The 19894-nt window shown below is 61.6% G+C and overlaps 1 protein-coding gene across 2 annotated transcripts in view; it reads right to left on the bottom strand.

The window, feature by feature from the left end:
* The window catches only part of CEMIP (cell migration inducing hyaluronidase 1), a 158583-nt gene that overhangs the window by 5477 nt on the left and 133212 nt on the right, over positions 1-19894 (bottom strand). For both annotated transcript variants that reach the window (XM_080651477.1, XM_080651476.1), the window contains 10 exons: positions 19361-19396; positions 19129-19284; positions 15371-15551; positions 13307-13522; positions 11069-11280; positions 9310-9495; positions 5912-6116; positions 5628-5714; positions 3955-4112; positions 784-884 (listed from right to left, as the gene is read on the bottom strand). In XM_080651477.1, coding sequence (XP_080507603.1) covers positions 784-884; positions 3955-4112; positions 5628-5714; positions 5912-6116; positions 9310-9495; positions 11069-11280; positions 13307-13522; positions 15371-15551; positions 19129-19284; positions 19361-19396 — 1538 coding nt within the window. The remainder of the gene's footprint in view (positions 1-783; positions 885-3954; positions 4113-5627; positions 5715-5911; positions 6117-9309; positions 9496-11068; positions 11281-13306; positions 13523-15370; positions 15552-19128; positions 19285-19360; positions 19397-19894) is intronic.

Raw genomic sequence — 19894 nt, forward strand, 5'->3', positions numbered from 1 at the left:
GCAGCGGCTGTCCGAACCGGCCGGCCGGGTGCTGAGGGGCAGCGGGCGGTCCCAGCCACCTGAGCGGGCAGCACTGGGCGAGGTCAGACCTCCGCTTTCCGCTGCTGTTTTTGTTGCAATAAAGAGCCACTTGCTCAGTAGATGATGAGCAAGGCCAACAACTTCCTTCGGGGGCTGCTCCCGCGAAAAGGGAAATGTCCGGCCCCGGCTGGTGCGGCTCAGTAGATAGCACGTCGGCCTGCGGACCTAAGGGTCCTGGGTTCAATTCCGCTCAAGGGCACATACCCGGGTTGCAGCCTCCTCCCTGGCCCGGGCCCTGGTCAGGGCTCGTGTAGGAGACAACCCATGGATGTGTTTCTCTCACATCGATGTTTCTCTCTGTCTCTCCCTCTCCTTCACTCTCCCTAAAAACCAATGGGAAATGTCCTGGGGGAGGAGTCACAAAAAGTAAAAAAATGAAGGAAAGTGTCTGGAGGTGGCACTTGCCCTCCAGAGGGTGCCAGGGCCAATACCAGCGGGTGCCACCGGGGGCAGCGCTGAGCCGGGGCCAATACCAGCGGGCGCCACCGGGGGCAGCGCTGAGCCAGGGCCAATACCAGCAGGCGCCACCGGGGGCAGCACTGAGTCGGGGCCAGTTCCAGCCGGCGCCACCAGGGGCAGCACCTCCACGGCCAGGGAATGAGAAGCTGTGTCAGGTTTGGGGGACGGAGCTGGTCTCAGCCCCGGCAGGAACGCCTGCACCCCAGGCATCAGGACCCATAAATCCCAGTCCAAACCCCTCACCTTTCAACTTGAGCCCCTTGTCCGCCCCGAGCTTCTCCAGCACCCGGGTCCACGGGCCTCTGGCGACGTACCTTCCCTTGGACGCCACAAGGACGATGGAGCTGCGTGAGAAAGGGCCGATGGGAGCGCGGTGAGCGACGCGGAGCCAGGGCCCCGGGAGGCGTGGGGGCTGCCCGAGGTGGGATGAGGTGGCAGTGCCCAGAGGCCCGGCCGGCAGTGTGGGAGGGACAGCCTCTCCTGCGAGCTGCACTGACCGCCTCTTCCCAGGTGCTGACCCGTGTCCTGGACACCCTCCCACACATCTGGCTGCAGCTGGCACCCAGGACTCACTGAGGCTGTGCTCTGCTCACTGCTTTACATCTGTCCCCAAGGAGGAGAGGGCAGGTGCCAGAGATCACCACTGGGGGCAGCGCTGAGCCAGGGCCAGTACCAACGGGTGCCACCGGGGGGCAGCGCTGAGCCAGGGCCAGTACCAACGGGTGCCACCGGGGGCAGTGCTGAGCCAGGGCCAGTACCAGCGGGCGCCACCGGGGGCAGCGCTGAGCCAGGGCCAGTACCAGCGGGCGCCACCGGGGGCGGCGCTGAGCCAGGGCCAGTACCAATGGGCGCCACCAGGGACAGCGCTGAGCCAGGGCCAGTCCACTGAGGGCAGCACTGAGCCAGGGCCAGTACCAGCGGGTGCCACCGGGGGCAGCGCTGACCCAGGGCCAGTACCAGTGGGCGCCACCGGGGGCAGCGCTGAGCCATGGCCAGGCACCATCCCCCCACCGGAATGTTCTCCACTCTGTTGGGACAGGGCTGGTAGGAACATGGGATGGAGAGAACCTGAGCGACCACCTGCTCAGGGAATTAACCTGTCACGTGCCTGTCACCTCCCTTCCTGGTCACCTGAGCCAGCCTGCCTGGTCCGTTTCACAAATGGGGAAACCGAGGCATATGGCCACTGAGTGTGTGAGAGGCCCTGCCGGTGGGGGCCCTGCTGCGGAGGGGGCCGAGGCCCGGAGCAGGAGGCAGCCCCGCCGGCCCTGGCTGTGTTCAGGCCTCGCGGTGGCAGACGGCGCTGGCCACACGGAGGAAGTGAGCAGCTGCCCGGGAATAGAAGCGGGCAGGAGCTCAGAGGCCCCGGGAACCACAGACCGCAGGCCAGACTGGAAAATGTGCCTGGGATCCTGGCGCCTGCTGCCAGCCCTCCCCCGTCCCACGGGGCCAGAGGCCAGTTCTTAACGGGCACCGGGCCGGGCGCAGGGCACGGCGAGGGCGGGGCTGCAGGAGGCCGGGCGGAGAGCCGGGGCCGGCGGTGGGGATGCTGAGTGAGTGGGAGCATCGCAAACACACCCGAGCCTTCAGCTTCGGGCTCTGGCCCGGCAGGCTGTGTCCCCGTCATTCCGACGCGGAGGGCACGCTCCAGGCCCCTGAGCCGGGCTAGGCCTTCCTGCTGGGGGACCCAGGGAGGCCAGGCCCTCCGGATGGGGGTCGGGGTCAGCTCGTGGCAGCAGGGCCCCGGTGGGACAGGGCTGTCATGGTCCCCTGCCCTGACAGCGGGCACGCGTGGGCCCCGCACCTGTTGGCCTGGACAGGCCCTCGGGTGGCGGAGCAGCTCCCAGGGGCCATCCTTGAGGCTCCAGGGGTGAGCAGCTGCGCCGGGGGCAAGGCTGGCCCCGGGGGGAGGGTCGGGGTGGGGCAGGAAGGCTGGGGGGAGGCACACACACACTCACACACACACACACACTCACACACACACTCACACACATACACACATGCGCACACACACACACAGACACAGACACACACACACACACTCAAGCACACATGCACACACACACACAGACTCACACGCACTCACGCACACATGCACACACACACACACACACAGACTCACACACACTCACACACACACACACACAGAGACACAGACACACACACACACTCACACACACGCACACATGCACACACACACACACACAGACTCACACACACTCACACACACATGCACACACACACACACACACGCACACACTCATGCACACGGGGCTGCCCGGAGCAGCTGCCATGGAAAGACAGAGTCAAAGCCATGCGGACTCGGCCCCAGCTCTGGGTGGCGTGATGACGTCACCGGGACAGGGAGCCCAGGAAGACTGGCTGGTTTAGGGGATTAAAAAAAAGCCAGGCCCGGCCGGTGTGGCTCAGTGGATGGAGCGTCGGTCTGCAGACTGAAGGGTCCCGGGTTCAATTCCGGTCAAGGGCTTGGACCTTGGTTGTGGGCACATCCCCAGTGGGGGGCGTGCAGGAGGCAGCTGATCGATGTTTCTCATCGATGTTTTTTTTTTTTAATTTTTTTAAAATATATTTTATTGATTTTTTTACAGAGAGGAAGAGAGAGGGATAGAGAGTTAGAAACATCGATGAGAGAGAAACATCGATCAGCTGCCTCCTGCACACCCCCATTGGGGATGTGCCCGCAACCAACCAAGGTACATGCCCTTGACCGGAATTGAACCCGGGACCCCTCAGTCCGCAGGCCGACACTCTATCCACTGAGCAAAACCGGTTTTGGCTCATCGATGTTTCTAACTCTCCCTCTCCCATCCTCTCTGTAAAATATCAATAAAATATATATATTAAAAAAAAAAGCCAGGCCCGGCTGGTGTGGCTCAACGGTTGAGCATCGACCCACAAACCAGGAGGTCAGGGTTCGATTCCCGCTCAGGGCACAGGCCCGGGTTGCGGGCTCCATCCCCAGCGGGGGGCGTGCAGGAGGCAGCCGATCCATGATTCTCATCATGGATGTTTCTCTCTCTCCCTCTCCCTTCCTCTCTGACATCAATACAAATACATATTTTTTAAAAATGCTGAGCGTTCTGTTCCACAGGAGACCCGCAGGGGGCGCCTCCGAGCCCCTTTGGGGGAAGGACTGGCTGGCGGGGCTCAGAAGCCAGGGGCATGTGGATCGAGTTAACGGGTGGGAGGGATGAGATCATGCGGGGCCTGTGGGGCCGAGGGCCAGGGCCGGCTTCCCACTGCTACCCGGGCAGCCCGGCCTGGGCCTGACCTACATTCACAGGCCTGGCTCCTGCGGGCGGTCCCGGCCCAGCACCCGCTCCCGGCCCTGCGATCCCGGCAGGCCGCGCGTGCAGGCGCTGCGAGGGGTCCTGGGGACAGGCCCCCACCCACCTGTCGGGGATGGCCGCCACGTGGTTGAAGAGCTGCCAGGGGATGCCCTGCAGAACAGAGTTCCGGAAGCTCGCGTGGCTCAGCACGTGCCCGTGGCTGCCGTCGATCACCACCACCTGGATGCCCTCCTCCAGGCCGGGGAACCTCCGGCCGTCCACCTGCAGGCAGACCCGGTGGGTGGGGGGGGGGTAGGTGGGGGGGGCCTCGTGCCCGGGCACAGGGGGCCCAGGCAGCTGCTCAGAGCAGACAGCCCGCTTGCACCCGTGTCTGGCGGCCTCTGCTGTGGGCTGAATGGCTCTGCCCCCCCCACCCCCCCACCCCCAGCCCGTGGAGGACCGCGTGGAACAGGCCTTCGCAGGAGGAACGAACGACCCGGAGGCAAGATCACCCTCCATCCAGGATGAGCCCTGGAAGCAATGATGGTGTCCCCGTGGGAGAGGCAGGGCCGTGGGAGACGGGACACACAGGGCGGAAGACCAGGAGAAGACCCAGGCAGAGATGGGGGGGCGGGGACGGGGACGGGTCTACAGGTCTCGGACATCCAGGACTGCCGGCCGCCACCAGAGCGAGAAGAGGCTGGAACAGCCCCTTCCTCAGCCTCCTCCTCAGCCTCCTCCTCAGCCTCCTCCTCAGCCTCCTCCTCAGCCTCCTCAGCCTCCTCCTCAGCCTCCTCCTCAGCCTCCTCAGCCTCCTCCTCCTCAGCCTCCTCCTCAGCCTCCTCCTCAGCCTCCTCCTCAGCCTCCTCAGCCTCCTCCTCCTCAGCCTCCTCCTCAGCCTCCTCAGCCTCCTCCTCAGCCTCCTCCTCAGCCTCCTCAGCCTCCTCCTCAACCTCCTCCTCTGCCTCCTCCTCAGCCTCCTCAGCCTCCTCCTCTGCCTCCTCCTCAGCCTCCTCCTCAGCCTCCTCCTCAGCCTCCTCCTCAGCCTCCTCAGCCTCCTCCTCAGCCTCCTCCTCAGCCTCCTCAGCCTCCTCCTCAGCCTCCTCAGCCTCCTCCTCAGCCTCCTCCTCAGCCTCCTCCTCAGCCTCCTCAGCCTCCTCCTCAGCCTCCTCAGCCTCCTCCTCAGCCTCCTCAGCCTCCTCCGCCTCCTCAGCCTCCTCCTCAGCCTCCTCAGCCTCCTCAGCCTCCTCAGCCTCCTCCTCAGCCTCCTCAGCCTCCTCAGCCTCCTCCTCAGCCTCCTCAGCCTCCTCCTCAGCCTCCTCCTCAGCCTCCCCAAGGACCACCCTGCCAACACTTCCACTTTATTTTTATTTTGTTTCATCTTTTTCATCCTCACCCAAGGGTATTTCCCATTGATTTGTAGAGAGTGGGAGGGAGAGGGAGAGACAGAGAGAAACATCGATGTAGGGAGACACAGCGATGCGTTGCCTCCTGCACGCACCCCGACCAGGGCCCGGGGCCGGGGAGGAGCCTGCCACCGAGGTTCGTGCCCTTGACCGGAACCGAACCCGGGGCCCTTCAGTCCGCAGGCCGATGCGCTAACCACTGACCCACACCGGCCGGGCCCAACACTTTCCCTTTGGACTTCCGGCCTGGCCTCTGGGACTGAGAGGGGAGGGATCCCTGTTGTCTCTGGAGCCGCAGGTCTGTGAGGACAGCAGCCCGAGGAAGCCCCCGTCCTGGGGGGGTGGGGGAGGGCGGAGAGGGGTGAGCCCAGCCCCCCGCGGGGTCGCCTACCTCGATGTAAGCGAGGTCATTGTGAAGGTGGAAGAAGCGCTGCTTGGAACTTTCCAGCTTCACCTCCAAGAAGTGGTCCTTTGTCTTCTAGAAAACAAACAGGCGGGGGGGGGGGGGGGGGCGGGGGGGTTAGCTCCCAGGAGTCAAGTGTGGGCCCAGGGAGTGGCCATGGCCCTCGGCTCCCCTGCCCCCCCCCCCCGCCCCCCGGGAGCCCAGCCAGGCCAGGGCCAGGCTCAAGGCCAAGGCCAAGGGGCGGGCCCGCTGCCTGCCACTCCCTCCCTCACCAGCTGCGCCCCGACCAGCTTCCTGGGCATGGGCACATCCACGGTGGGCCGCTCCGCGAACCGGGGGTAGGCCGTGGCCGAGCAGTCGCTGACGCCCGCGTCCCGGGGGATCAGAGCCTTGATCTTGATCCTCTCGCAGCCCTTCACCGAGCAGAAGGCAAACCTCTCCCTCTGGTTCTGGGCCGTCAGCTTTAGGAACAGCAGCCTGCGCAGGGGGGTCGGGGGGGGCAAGGGGTCAGCACCACCTGGGGCAGCGCCCCTGGGGGCCAGCCGGCCGGGCCCCTGGACAGGACACTTATTCACGCGGGGACACAGCTCACACGACTCAAGAGCGTGTGACCTTGAAAAACGGGGTGAATCAGGGTGTGAAATGTGTTTGGACACCCCTCCTCCCTTTCAGCCTATTTACTTTAAAAAAAAACAACATGTTTTTATTGATTTTAGAGAGAGAGAGAAACAGAGAGGGAGAGAGAGAGAAATATTGATGTGAAAGAGAAACATCGATCGGCTGCCTCCTGTGCGCCCCCCACTGGGGATGGAGCCCACAACCCGGGCCTGTGCCCTGACTGGGAATCGAACCCTGACCTCCTGGTTCATAGGTCAACACTCAACCACGGAGCCAGGCCGGCCAGGACTAGCCTGTTGACTTTTATTTTATTTTTTTCTTCTTAAAATATATTTTTATTGATGTCAGAGAGGAAGGGAGAGGGAGAGAGAGAGAGAAACATCCATGATGAGAGAGATTCATGGGTCGGCTGCCTCCCGCATGCCCCACACTGGGGATGTGCCCGCAACCCCGGCATGTGCCTTTGACTGAACCGAACCCGGGACCCCTCAGTCCGCAGGCCGACACCCTATCCACTGGGCCACCCTGGCCGGGCTAGCCTGTGTACTTTTATTTATTTATTTTTTAGCCTATTTACTTTTATTTTACCCCAATGAGAGCGTCCTGGCCAACAACGGAGGAGGGAGGTGCTCCGAGCCTGAGTAAGAAACGCCGACAAACATATAAAAGGGACAAAGAGAATGGGAAACAGCCCGAGGATTGCAGAAGGCCCCCGAGTTTGGGCTTCTGTGCAGGAAACATACACCGAGTGGCCAGATGAGGATGATCCCTGAACCCATAATCATCTGGCCACTCAGTGTCTATCCTATAGAATAAAAGGCTAATATGCACTTTGTCCCCTCGACCAGGAGTTCGACCAGCAGGCAGGCCGGCCAACCGCCCATGTCCCCTCCCCCTGGCCAGGCTGGCCGGACCCCACCCATGCACAAATTCATGCACCAGGCCTCTGATATACACACACACACACACACACACACACACACACACACACACACACACACCGAGTGGCCAGATTATTATGCGTTCAGAGATCATCACCATCTGCCCACTCCGTGTGCATCCTGTAACCCGGCGAGGGGTCCCCTGGGGCGTCGCTGAATTAAAGCGCAGCCTCGTCAGAGCCCGGGAATAAGCTCACGCCCATGTGGCCCGTCTAGGGCCCAGGAAGAGCAGAGGGTGGGGCACAGACGGCCCCTCCCTTAAACGCTGTTGGGGAAACTGGCCACTCACCAGCCCCTCACGCCAAGGAGGGAAGCGGGGCCTCCTCTGACAGCACACACAAGCATAAGCCCAAAGCAGACCGAAGACTTATTTACGTATTTTCATATACTCTACTGACTGTTTACCGAGAGGAAGGGAGGGAGAGAGGGTTAGAAACACCGATGAGAGAGAAACATCCATCAGCTGCCTCCTGCACGCCTCCCACTGGGGACGTGCCCGCAACCACGGTCCATGCCCTTGACCGGAACCGAACCCAGGACCCTTCAGTCCGCAGGCCGACGCTCTATCCGCTGACCCAGACCAGTCAGGGCCAGATCAAAGATTTAAATGTAAGACCTGGAACCATAAAACTAGGAGAAAAATAGGCCGTCAACTCTGACATCGCTCTCAGCAACATTTTGGGGGGATGTGTCTCCTTAAAAAAGGCAAACAAAAGAAAAACAAACAAATGGGTCTACGTCCGACTGACAAGCTTTCTGCACAGCGAAGGAAGCGCCAAACGAAAAGAAGACCTGAGTGGGAGGCGGTATTCGCCGATGGCACAGCCCATCAGGGGTCGATACCTGAAACGTATAATGATACCAAAATAGCAAACAATCTGATTAAAACATGGGCAGAGGCCCTGGCCGGTGTGGCTCAGCGGATAGAGCGTCGGCCTGTGGACTGAAGGGTCCCGGGTTCGATTCTGGCCAAGGGCACATGCCTGGGTTGCGGACTCGATCCCCAGTAGGGGGCCTGCAGGAGGCAGCCGATCCATGATTCTCTCTCATCTTTGATGTTTCTATGTCTTTCTCCCTCTCCTTTCCTCTCGAAAAATCAATAAAATCCTATCTAATAAAAGAATAATACGCAAATTGACCATCACTCCAACACACAAGATGGCTGCCCCATGTGGTCAAAGATGGTCGCCACAAGATGGCCAGCACAGAGGGCAGTTGGGAGGAACCAAGCCTGCAAGGGAGGGCAGTTAGGGTCAAACAGGCTGGCAGGGGAGCAGTTAGGCATCAATCAGGCTGGCAATCAGGTCAGCAGGGGAGGGCAGTTAGGAGTGACCAGGCCGGCAGAGGAGGGAAGTTGGGGGCGACTGGACCTGCAGGGAAGGGCAGTTGTGGGGGAACCCAGGCCTGCAGGGGAGGGCAGTTAGGGGTGACCAGGCCTGCAGGGGAGGGCAGTTAGGGTCAAACAGGCTGGCAGGGGAGCAGTTAGGCATCAATCAGGCTGGCAGGCGAGTGGTTAGGGGGTGATCAGGCTGGCAGGCAGAAGCGGTTAGGGGCAGTCAGGAAGGCAGGCAGGCGAGCAGTTGGGAGATAGCAGTCCCGGATTGTGAGAGGGATGTCCGACTGCCCGTTTAGGCCTGATCCCGGTAGGGCAGTCGGACATCCCTCGAGGGGTCCCAGATTGGAGAGGGTGCAGGCTGGGCTGAGGGACACCCCAAATTTCGTGCACCAAGCCTCTCTCTCTCTCTATATATATATATATAAAAGACAAAATAACTGAATAAATGCAACAGAAACAGACATAGAAGGGACTGAGCCTCCCTGGCTCCCAGGCCTGGCTGTGCACAGCGCCATCCGGTGGAGAAGCGCTGGCGTCCTTTGGGTGCTAGGCTGTCTGCATAGGGGAGGTGCTGGGAGCCCCCTCGTCTCCCCTCCTCTCTCCATGAAGGAGAACCCCCTTCGGACACACATGTCTCTTCCTCCACAGCCTCGCGGATGGAACCAGCAGCCTCAGAGCGGAGAGGCCCTAGGAGAGGACCCCCGACTGACAGGGGCCGCACTCACTGGCCAGGCCACGGGAGTCCCGGGACGCGCCGCACGCACGGGCTCCTCACCCCGAGGCCTCGTCCCAGTAGTAGTGGCTGCGGCCGGGGACGCTCTGCTCCACTTTGTCCATCTGCAGGGTCCGCACGAAGGTGCCCGTCTTGGTGGTCTGCTTCCACAGGCGGTTGTGGACGTCCGAGAGGATGGAGAAGGTGGTGCCTCGCGGGTAGCAGAGCCCCACACGGATCCAGTCACCCCTGGCAACGGAGGCGGATTAGGGTACCCGCCGGCCAGCCTCGGGCACCTCTGGGGCAGGGAGAACCCCCGGCGGGGCCGCCTCCCTTTCTGGGGGCGGGGGTTCGGGGGAGCATGTGCTGTTGTCATGACTGAGTCGCCAAGCATCGCAGGAGAGGGGAGGACCATGCAGGGCCCTCGGGTGTCTCCAGGGCCTACATCGAGCTCCACCCGGAACCGGCTGGGAAGGCACTCTCTCCACTGGGTGTCAGTCCAGGGGGAGGCCCTGGGCCCCCCCTTCCCGGCCCAGCCTGACCGCAGGGCCATGGATGGCTTTGGGGTTCGTTTCCCGCATCCGATAAATGTCTGCCTCACAGGAATGCTGCACAGAAGATGCTCAGACACAGATACACACGCAAAGCCCCATCCTGACCCCCGCAGTCGGCCCCGGGGCCCACAGAACCCCCTTCCCTCCGTGTGAAGCGTGACGTCCTGGCCAGGCATGTGTCTGCGTTACACGGAGCGCTGCCAGGCGGGGTCCTGGCAAAGAGCCTGTCACATGTGACCTCCCTGGACCTCACTGCCCCCTGGGGGTGTCACTGACCCCGCCTCCCAGACAAAGGGACTGGGGTTCCCAGGGTCAGACGCCCGGCCTGAGGTCACACCCCCCCTCCCTCCCCCACAGCTGGGACTCGGCCAGGTCTCCAGGCTGAACTGCTGGGTGACAGTGGCCTCCTGATGTATACCCTGCAGGGGGCGTGGCCAGCCCTAGGTCCCACAGGGGGCGTGGCTGCCTGAGGCCCTGCAGAGGGCGTGGCCTTCCCTAGGCCCTGCAGGGGGCGTGGCCTTCCCTAGGCCCTGCAGGGGGCGTGGCCTTCCCTAGGCCCTGCAGGGGGCGTGGCTTCCAGAGGCCCTGCAGGGGGCGTGGCCAGCCCTAGGTCCCTCAGGGGGCGTGGCTGCCTGAGGCCCTGCAGAGGGCGTGGCCTTCCCTAGGCCCCGCAGGGGGCGTGGCTTCCAGAGGCCCTGCAGGGGGCGTGGCCTGCCCTGGGCCCTGCAGGGGGCGTGGCTTCCAGAGGCCCTGCAGGGGGCGTGGCCTTCCCTAGGCCCTGCAGGGGGCGTGGCCTTCCCTAGGCCCCGCAGGGGGCGTGGCCAGCCCTAGGTCCCTCAGGGGGCGTGGCTGCCTGAGGCCCCGCAGAGGGCGTGGCCTTCCCTAGGCCCCGCAGGGGGCGTGGCCTGCCCTGGGCCCTGCAGGGGGCGTGGCTTCCAGAGGCCCTGCAGGGGCGTGGCCAGCCCTAGGCCCTGCAGGGGGCGTGGCCAGCCCTAGGCCCTGCAGGGGGCGTGACCAGCCCTAGGCCCTGCAGGGGGCGTGGCCTTCCCTAGGCCCTGCAGGGGGCGTGGCCTGCCCTAGGCCCCACAGGGGGCGTGGCTTCCAGAGGCCCTGCAGGGGGCGTGGCCTTCCCTAGGCCCCGCAGGGGGCGTGGCTTCCAGAGGCCCTGCAGGGGGCGTGGCCTTCCCTAGGCCCCGCAGGGGGCGTGGCGGCCCCAGCCCCGCAGACTCAGCCCTGTCTCCCTGCGCTCCGGGCCAGGCCCCACTCACTTGTTGAAGTTGATGAGCCAGATGGCGAGCTCGGCGGGCGCCGTGTGGTCCCAGTGGATGGTGTAGCCCTTCCGCAGCGTGACGACCGGCTGGTACTGCTGGTAGTGGGTGCTCCTGGTCAGCGCCCCCTCCAGGAAGAGCGGGTGCCCGGGGAAGTCATTCTTGACGATCTTCATGCGCAGGTTGCTGGTCTTCTGGGCCTGGATGTACATCTTTTAAGACCCAGAAAGGAAGCGGACAACAGGGCGATCACCAGGGATCATTCCAGGGGCGTCTGGTTAGCATCTGCCCGCAGCCCCTTAGCAGACACAGACGAAGGGAAGGCCAAATAAGGGGTCCCCCTCTCCACGCAGCCCACGCCGCACAGCGCACTCCAGCCAACCCCTTGTGCATCTTCAAAAAGGGCTGTGTTGCCTGGCCGGCGTGGCTCAGTGGGTAGAGCATCCACCTATGACCCAGGAGGTCAGGGTTCGATTCCCGGTCAGGGCACATGCACGGGTTGGGGGCTCGATCCCCACTGTGGGGCCTGCAGGAGGCAGCCGATCCAGGATTCTCTCTCATCATGGATGTTTCTCTCTCTCTCCCTCTCCCTTCCTCTCTGACATCAATAAAAATATACACTGAGCGGCCAGATGATGATAATCTCTGAACGCATAATATCCTGGCCACTCAGTGTGTGTGTGTGTGTGTGTGTGTATGTATATATATATATATATATATATATATATATATATATATATATATATATATATATATATATATATTAGAGGCCCGGTGCATGAATTCGTGCATGGGTGGGGTCCGGCCAGCCTGGCCAGGGGGAGGGGACATGGGCGGTTGGCCGGCCTGCCTGCTGGTCGAACTCCTGGTCGAGGGGACCATTTGCATATTAGCCTTTTATTCTATAGGATAGACACTGAGTGGCCTGATTATTATGTGTTCAGAGAGCATCATCATCTGGCCACTCGGTGTATATTTTTTGAAGGGCTGTGTTCAGGAGCACCAATGGGAACTTGGGAGCCGTTCGCTTCATAGGCAGATGGGAAATTTGGGGAAAAGGAGGAGGAAGGGAGAGAGTCCTCCGTGGGCCATTGTCCTGCCAGCATTTGGGGGCGGGCCCGGGGCAGCTGCCCGTGGCCCCTCTGGCCTGTGTCCCGCCCCCACGGCCAGTCCGCGGGGCCGCCACTGTGCACGGGGCCGGTGAGTGGCACCTCATTTCAGAGAAAAGCCGGAAAGCAGGACTGTCAGCCCTTGAGGCCCCGGGAGCACAGAGCCCGGGGCCCCGGGCCCCCGTGGGAGGCACGAATTTGCCGTGTCGCGTGTTCACAAGGTGACAGCCCTCCACCGCGGCCGAGAGAACAGGCGCAGTGACCCGGCGCCTTTGGCGTTATCGCCAAAAAAGAAGGAGCTGGAGCCTGGCCTGACACGCCCACTGGACCTCAGAGCATCCCGCTTACAGAGTGTTTCCATTCTGGGTTTTTAAAAGCTCTTGCTGAGCTCTGGCCGGTGTGGCTCAGTGGGTAGAGCGTCGGCCTGCGGACTGAAGGGTCCCGGGTTCGATTCCGGTCAGGGCACAGGCCCGGGTTGTGGGCTCCATCCCCAGTAGGGGGCGTGCAGGAGGCAGCTGATCCGTGGTTCTCTCTCATCATGGATGTTTCTATCTCTCTCCCTCTCCCTTCCTCTCTGAAGTCAATAAAAATATATTTTAAAAAAACAAACAACTTGCCCTGGGCGAGGAGGAAAAGGGGGAAGAAGGAAGGAAGGAGGACGAGGAGCCTGTGTGCTCAGGCCTGGCCAGGGCGGGCTCTCCATGCTTGCCCAGGTGAGCAACCCCGGCCGCAGCGCCGTGTGCCAGTGCGTGCCCCCCCGTGCGTGCCCCCCCGTGTGTGTCCCCCTGTGCATAACCCCCTGTGTGTAACCCCCTGTGCATACCCCCTGTGCGTAACCCCCTGTGTATAACCCCCCGTGCATAACCCCCTGTGCATAACCCCCTGTGCATAACCCCTGTGCATAACCCCCTGTGCATAGCCCCCTGTGCGTAACCCCCTGTGTGTAACCCCCTGTGCATAACCCCCTGTGTGTAACCCCTGTGTATAACCCCCTGTGCATAGCCCCTGTGCATAACCCCCTGTGTATAAACCCCTGTGTATAACCCCCTGTGCATAGCCCCTGTGCATAACCCCCTGTGCGTAACCCCCTGTGCGTGCCCCCCCGTGCGTGCCCCCCGTGGGTGCCCACCTGTGCATAGCGCCCGCTGCAGATGGCCCCCCGCCAGTCGGGGACGTCGATGCAGTCGGGGTGCCGCAGCAGCCAGTTGTCGGCCTTGGTGAGGTAGGAGCCGGGGTACTCGGACACGGAGCCGTCCACGTCATGGAACACTGACGTCTTGTCGCCGTCCATGTCCAGCTGGTTGAACCAGGGCCCGGGCTCCCCGAAGAACACTCTGGAAGTAATCTGCGCGGAGCAGGGCCCGGCGTCACGGGGCGGAGGCCAGGGGAACTGCAGGCCAGCGGCCGCGCCAGAGGCTCCATTCCCGCCGCCACCACAGCGGCCCCACCAGAGGCGCTGGCTCCCGGGCACCGGGGACCACCTGCTGACCTCACCACACCTCAACCCCACAGCCAGCCCTTTGGTCTCTGCTCATGGGGGGCAGGTGGCTGCTGTGGGGGACCTGTGGGGGGTGCTGGTTCCCGCTCACAAGGCTGCAGAGCTGGGCGGGGACACAGGGGCGTGCATGTGTGTGCGTGCATGTGTGTGCACATGTATGCGTGTGCGTGTATGTGTGTGCCTGTATACACTGAGTGGCCAGATGATGATGATCTCTGAACACATAATAATCTGACCACTCAGTGTGTGTGTATATATATATTAGAGGCCGGTGCATGAATTCGTGCATGGGTGGGGTCCGGCCAGCCTGGCCAGGGGGAGGGGACATGGGCGGTTGGCCGGCCTGCCTGCTGGTCGAACTCCTGTTTGAGGGGACCATTTGCATATTAGCCGTTTATTATATAGGATGTACACAGAGTGGCCAGATCATTATGCGTTCAGAGATCATCATCATCTGGCCTCTCAGTGTGTGTGTGTGTGTGTGTGTGTGTGTGTGTGTGTGTGTGTGTGAATGAGACCCAGGCGGCAGAGGATGTTTGCACAAGGAGGTGTGTGCACCCACGTGGGCGGGGAGGGGGCAGTCTCTCCACACGGCCCCTGGAGATTTCCATGACCGGCCTCTTTGGGGCCCCGAGCTGCCTGAGTAAAGGAATTAGCTAACTCGAGTCTGACATCCTTTCCCTCCACCTGCCCTGGGTGGGGCCAACAGGCCGAGGGCAGGAGCGGAGGGGGGAGGGGGAGGGGGAGGGGAGGCCTGGGAAATCCATCACCAGAGAGAGCGCCCGCCCCAGGAGGACCGGCCCTGCCTAGTCCCCGGGGCACCGGCCCCGCCTGACTCAGCACCAGCCTCTCCTTGGCTGTGGCGCTCAGGGAGGGACTGAAGACAGCAGCTTCAGCACAGATCCCTCAGACACTGCAGGTTTGTAAAGCAACTGCGAGTGGCTGACCTTCGCCCTAGGAACCAGGAGGTCAGGGCTCGATTCCCGGTCAGGGCACAGGCCCGGGTTGTGGGCTCAGCCCTCAGGGCAGGAGGCAGCCGATCCATGATTCTCTCTCATCATGGATGTGTGAGTCTCTCCCTCTCCCTTCCTTTCTGAAATCAATAAAAATATATTTAAAAAATAAAATTAAGCCCTGGCCGGTGTGGCTCAGTGGATAGAGCATCAGCTTGCGGACTGAAGGGTCCCGGGTTCAATTCTGTCCAAGGGCACCTGCCTGGGTTGTGGGCTCGATCCCCAGTAGGGGGCGTGCAAGAGGCAGCCAGTCCATGATTCTCTCTCATCATGGATGTTTCTCTCTCTCTCTCCCTCCCTTCCTCTCTGAAATCAATAAAAATGTATTTAAAAAATTAAATTAAATGAACTGTTGCCAACTCAGGTGGCCCAGTCACGGGACTCAGAGATCAAAAGCCAGGCGCCGGGGGAGCAGCCTCAGACGCTGGCTCCGGCCGAGGCCCCTGAGCTTCGGGCAGGGCGAGGGCAGGCAGGCACCGACCCCAGCCTGACCGGCAGGCACCCACGCCTGTACTTTTCCAGTTTGGATGCAGCCAGAACTGGGCCGCGGTCCAGGCTGCTCGGAGGAGGCCGCTCAGCCCCTGCGGTGGTGGCCGAGGCCCAAGCCCGGCTCCCGGGCCCGGTGAGTCACGCCCGCCCGGGTCTGGGTCACGGGGAGCGGCCCCGGAGGCACCTCACTCACCGGGACGTCCTCGAAGGTGATGCTGGTCACGTTGTTGTGGGGGCAGCTCTGCCAGGCGTTGTTCAGGCGGAAGGCCAGGGCGCTGGTGTGCCGGCCCTCCAGGGCCACGAACTTGCGGAAGGTGCAGTTCTGGATGTTGATGGGGCCGTCGTACAACTGGATCCCTCGGATGGGAAAGTTCCTGCAGAGTCGGGCGAGTCAGCGTCAGGCGCATCGCCGGGTCTGCCCCCTCGTGGGAGCCAACAGGGACCTTCCAGACAAACGAGGCCTGACCCCGCCCCCCCCCCGCCCCCCAGCAACTCCCCCTGCATAGCACACGGCTGGCTCATTCGTTAGCTCACTGGAAAGGCATTCGGGGATATAGTGTCAATCTATGATGGCTGGATGATGGATGGGTGGATGGATGATGGATGGGTGGATGGATGATGGATGGGCGGATGGATGATGGATGGGTGGATGGATGATGGATGGGTGGATGGATGATGGATGGGTGGATGGATGATGGATGGGCGGATGGATGATGGATGGGCGGATGGATGATGGATGGGTGGATGGATGATGGATGGGTGGATGGGTGATGGATGAGTGGATGGATGATGGATGGGTGGATGATGGATGGATGATGCATGGATGGATGGATGATGGATGGTGAGTGGATGATGGTTGGATGATGGGTGGATGATGGATGGATGATAGATGATGGATGGGTGGATGGATTATGGATGGTGAATGGATGATGGATGGATGATGGAAGGTGGATGATGGATGGTGGATGATGAATGGATGGATGATGGACGGATGGATGGTGGATGGATGGATGGATGGATGGATGGTGGATGGATGATGGATGGATCGATAGATAATGGATGGAAGGATGATGAATGGATGGATGGATGATGGATGAATGGATGGATGGATGGTGGATGGATGATGGATGAATGGATGGATGATGGATGAATGATGGATGGATCGATAAATAATGGATGGAAGGATGATGAATGGATGGATGGATGATGGATGGATAGATGGATGATGGATGGATTGATGGATGATGGATGGATAGATAATGGATGATGGATCATGGATGGTGGATGGTGGATGATGGATGATGGATGGATGAATGGATGGATGATGGATGGATGATGGATAGATGATGGATGATGGATGGATGATGGATGGATGATGGATGATGGATGATGGATGGATGATGGATGATGGATGGATGATGGATGATGGATGGATGATGGATAGATGGTGGATGGATCGATAGATAATGGATGGAAGGATGATGAATGGATGGATGGATGATGGATGGATGCATGGATGATGGATGGATGATGGATAGATGATGGATGATGGATGGATGATGCATGATGGATGGATGGATGATGGATGGTGGATAGATGATGGATGATGGATGGATGATGGATAGATGGTGGATGGATGGATGGACCGTGACTGGGACATTTTGCCTTGACCCCAGCTGGGGGCAGGGGGCAGAGACCCTCTCCATGTGCCTCGGGCTCCTGAGCTGGGGAGGCAGAGGAGACAAAGGCCCATGAGGGACCACTGGGCTTCCCTGTGGCCCCAAATCTAGGCTTGCTCATTCTCCAGGCCCCGTCGTTCTGCTTCTACTGGCATCTCCACCCCTGGCCAGGCCCTCTCCTTCCACCGTGGACAAGAAACAGGGCAGGACGATGCACAAGAACACGGACATGAATGTCTGGGGGAGAGGCCACACCCAGCTGTCCCCCCTCATCACACTGGCCCCTCCGTGCAGACACGGCTCCCCGGGGACGCTGCGTCACGGGGCTTGGCGAGGTGGCGTCAGCGGACACCAGGGACCTCGTCCTTTCTGTACTGTTTTATTAGCAGCCCAACGAACGTCATGATCGTGAGTCCTGATGGCCGGGGGCGGCCCCGGGCATACGTCCACGGAACGCATTTCCGGGACAGCCCACTCTCCCGGGCTCTGCCGTTACACTTCAGACCCCAGCCGGGCCCAGACAGGATGAATCAGCCGTGATCCGGGCTGCACGGTCCGGGTTCCGGCTCTGAGTGCAGCTGGAGGCCCTGCCCCGAGGCCCCTGAGGAGCCAGGCGCGTAAACTACCGCACCGCACAGCTGGGAACCGGCCCGGGAGCTGGACCCTCAGCAGAGAGCCGGGCGGGCAGACCCAGAGCGGCTCGTAAAACAGCCAGAGCGAGGCCACCTCGTTGAGGCTCTCGGCAGCTCGCCCCGAGACGGTGGTTCCATCTGCAAGATCTTTCCTTTCCTTTTCTTAAAAATAGATTTTTATTGATCTCAGAGAGGAAGGGAGAGGGAGAGAGAGAAACATCCATGAGGAGAGAGCATCATGGATCGGCTGCCTCCTGCACGGCCCCTATGGGGATGGAGCCCGCAACCTTGCATGTGCCCTGACCGGGAATCGAACCCTGACCTCCCAGTTCCTAGGTCGACGCTCAACCGCTGAGCCACACCGCCCAGGCTGCAAAATCTTTCCTTTTTATTTATTTTTATTTTTTAATATCTTTTATTGATTTTTTACAGAGAAGAAGGGAGAGGGATAGAGAGTGAGAAACATCGATGAGAGAGAAACAGCGATCAGCTGCCTCCTGCACACCTCCCACTGGGGATGTGCCCGCAACCAAGGTACATGCCCTTGACCGGAATCGAACCCGGGACCCTTCAGTCCGCAGGCCGACGCTCTATCCACTGAGCCACACCGGCCAGGGCTGCAAATTCTTTTCAAACGCACACATGCCTCTGGGTGGGGTGGGAGATTAGACCCGGGTCTTGCCACGCAGGGCCCGCGATGCCGCAGGCCACCCTGCTGTTCTGCCGTGGGACAAGCCGGATGCTAGAAAATTCTTTCGGGCACCACAGCCGCTCCCTCTCACCCACAGGGCCCACGAGGATGGGTCTCGTGCGTGCAGCTGGGCCGCCCTGAGAACATCTTCCTGAGCGAGGTCCCACCTGCGGGGGGAAGACCCCCCCCATCTTCTGTGACGCGGTGTGGGCTGGGTCACCTCCTGCTCCTCCCTCGTGTGTGCTGGGGCCCGACTCCCTCTCTCCCTCTCTCTCTCGCTCCTCCCCCCCCCCCCCCCCTCTCTCTCTCTCTCTCTCTCTCTCTCTCTCTCCCTCTCTCTCTCTCTCTCTCTCTCTCCCCCCCCCCCCCGCCCTCAGAAGGGCATGACCTGCTCCCGTGCGCACATCTCAGAAGACAAGGAACCCTCGCTGATCCTGACATCAAATTCCCATCCATGTCCCTGGCCGGTATGGCTCAGTGGATAGAGCGTCGGCCTGCGGACTGGAGGGTCCCAGGTTCGATTCCCGGTCAGGGCACAGGCCCGGGTTGCAGGCTCCATGCCCAGTGTGGGGCGTGCAGGAGGCAGCCAGTCCATGATGCTCTCTCCTCATGGATGTTTCTCTCTCTCTCCCTCTCCCTTCCTCTCTGAAATCAATACAAATATGTTTTTTTAAAAAAATCCCTATCAACACAGCCCAATGCCACGCCATAGGCGCCACAGCCACGCCGCCCTGCTGACTCGCCCTCAGCAGTCCTGTCTCCCCTCTCGCTTCTGGATCCCGCCCCACCGGTGTCCGCGACGCCTCTGCCCACGGACAGGTGTCCCCAGGTGCTCACCAGGCAGGACCCACTAGCAGGGCCCCCCCCACTCCACACACACACACACACACACACACACACACACACACACACACACGGAACGAGGCGGCCGCCGTGCGCGCAAACCTACGGGCCGATCGGAAGGCTCCTCCCGCCGTGGTCCAGGCCGCCGGGGCCCCAGATCCTGCTGTCCATCATCTTGGTCCCCACGTTGCCGCTCTCGCCCACGAATAGGCTGTTCTTGATCTCCTGCTTGGAGCCGTCGTCGTACGGGAAGGTCCCGCCGCTGCGGGGAGAGGCGAGGGGTGAGGAGGCCGCAGGCAGCCTCCCAAGGGGGCCCCGGGGCCCCGACAGGTGCTTACCTGGCCAAGGTCAGGCCGATGCCATTGTCAGCGAACCTGGGGATGGGAGCAGACAGTCAGAGCGTGCTCTCGGGGGCCCTGGGCAGCACAGGGAGGGACCCCCCCACAACCCCCGGGCCCTGGAGCCACTGCAGCTACTGTGTGAGGTGGTGGTGGTGGGGGGGGTCTGGACCTGAGCATGGGGTTCCCTGAGGAGCTGGGATAGCTCAGGCCCCTCCCACCCAGCCTGGCTCCAAAGGGAAAGTGACAGCGGTGTGTCTCAGCATCAGCCTTGGGAAGGGGACGCCCTGGGCCTGCGTCTCCAGCCCCTTCGCTGCCTGGTGGGGCTGCCCCGGGGCGGGGGCGCGGGCAGGAGGGCCTGGCTCCTCACCAGATCTGGATAGGGGTGCAGGCCGTTCCGGCTTCTCCTTGTCCCTGCACCCCCAGCACTCAGCCTGCGGTCCTCCCCCCTCTCCCTCCCCCTTCTCCCCCCTCCTCCCCCTCTTCCTCCTCCTCCTCTCTCTCCTCCCCCCTCCCTCCTCCCCCTCCCCTCCT

Source organism: Plecotus auritus, assembly GCF_963455305.1.
Source record: "Plecotus auritus genome assembly, chromosome: 15".
Classification (NCBI taxonomy): domain Eukaryota; kingdom Metazoa; phylum Chordata; class Mammalia; order Chiroptera; family Vespertilionidae; genus Plecotus; species Plecotus auritus.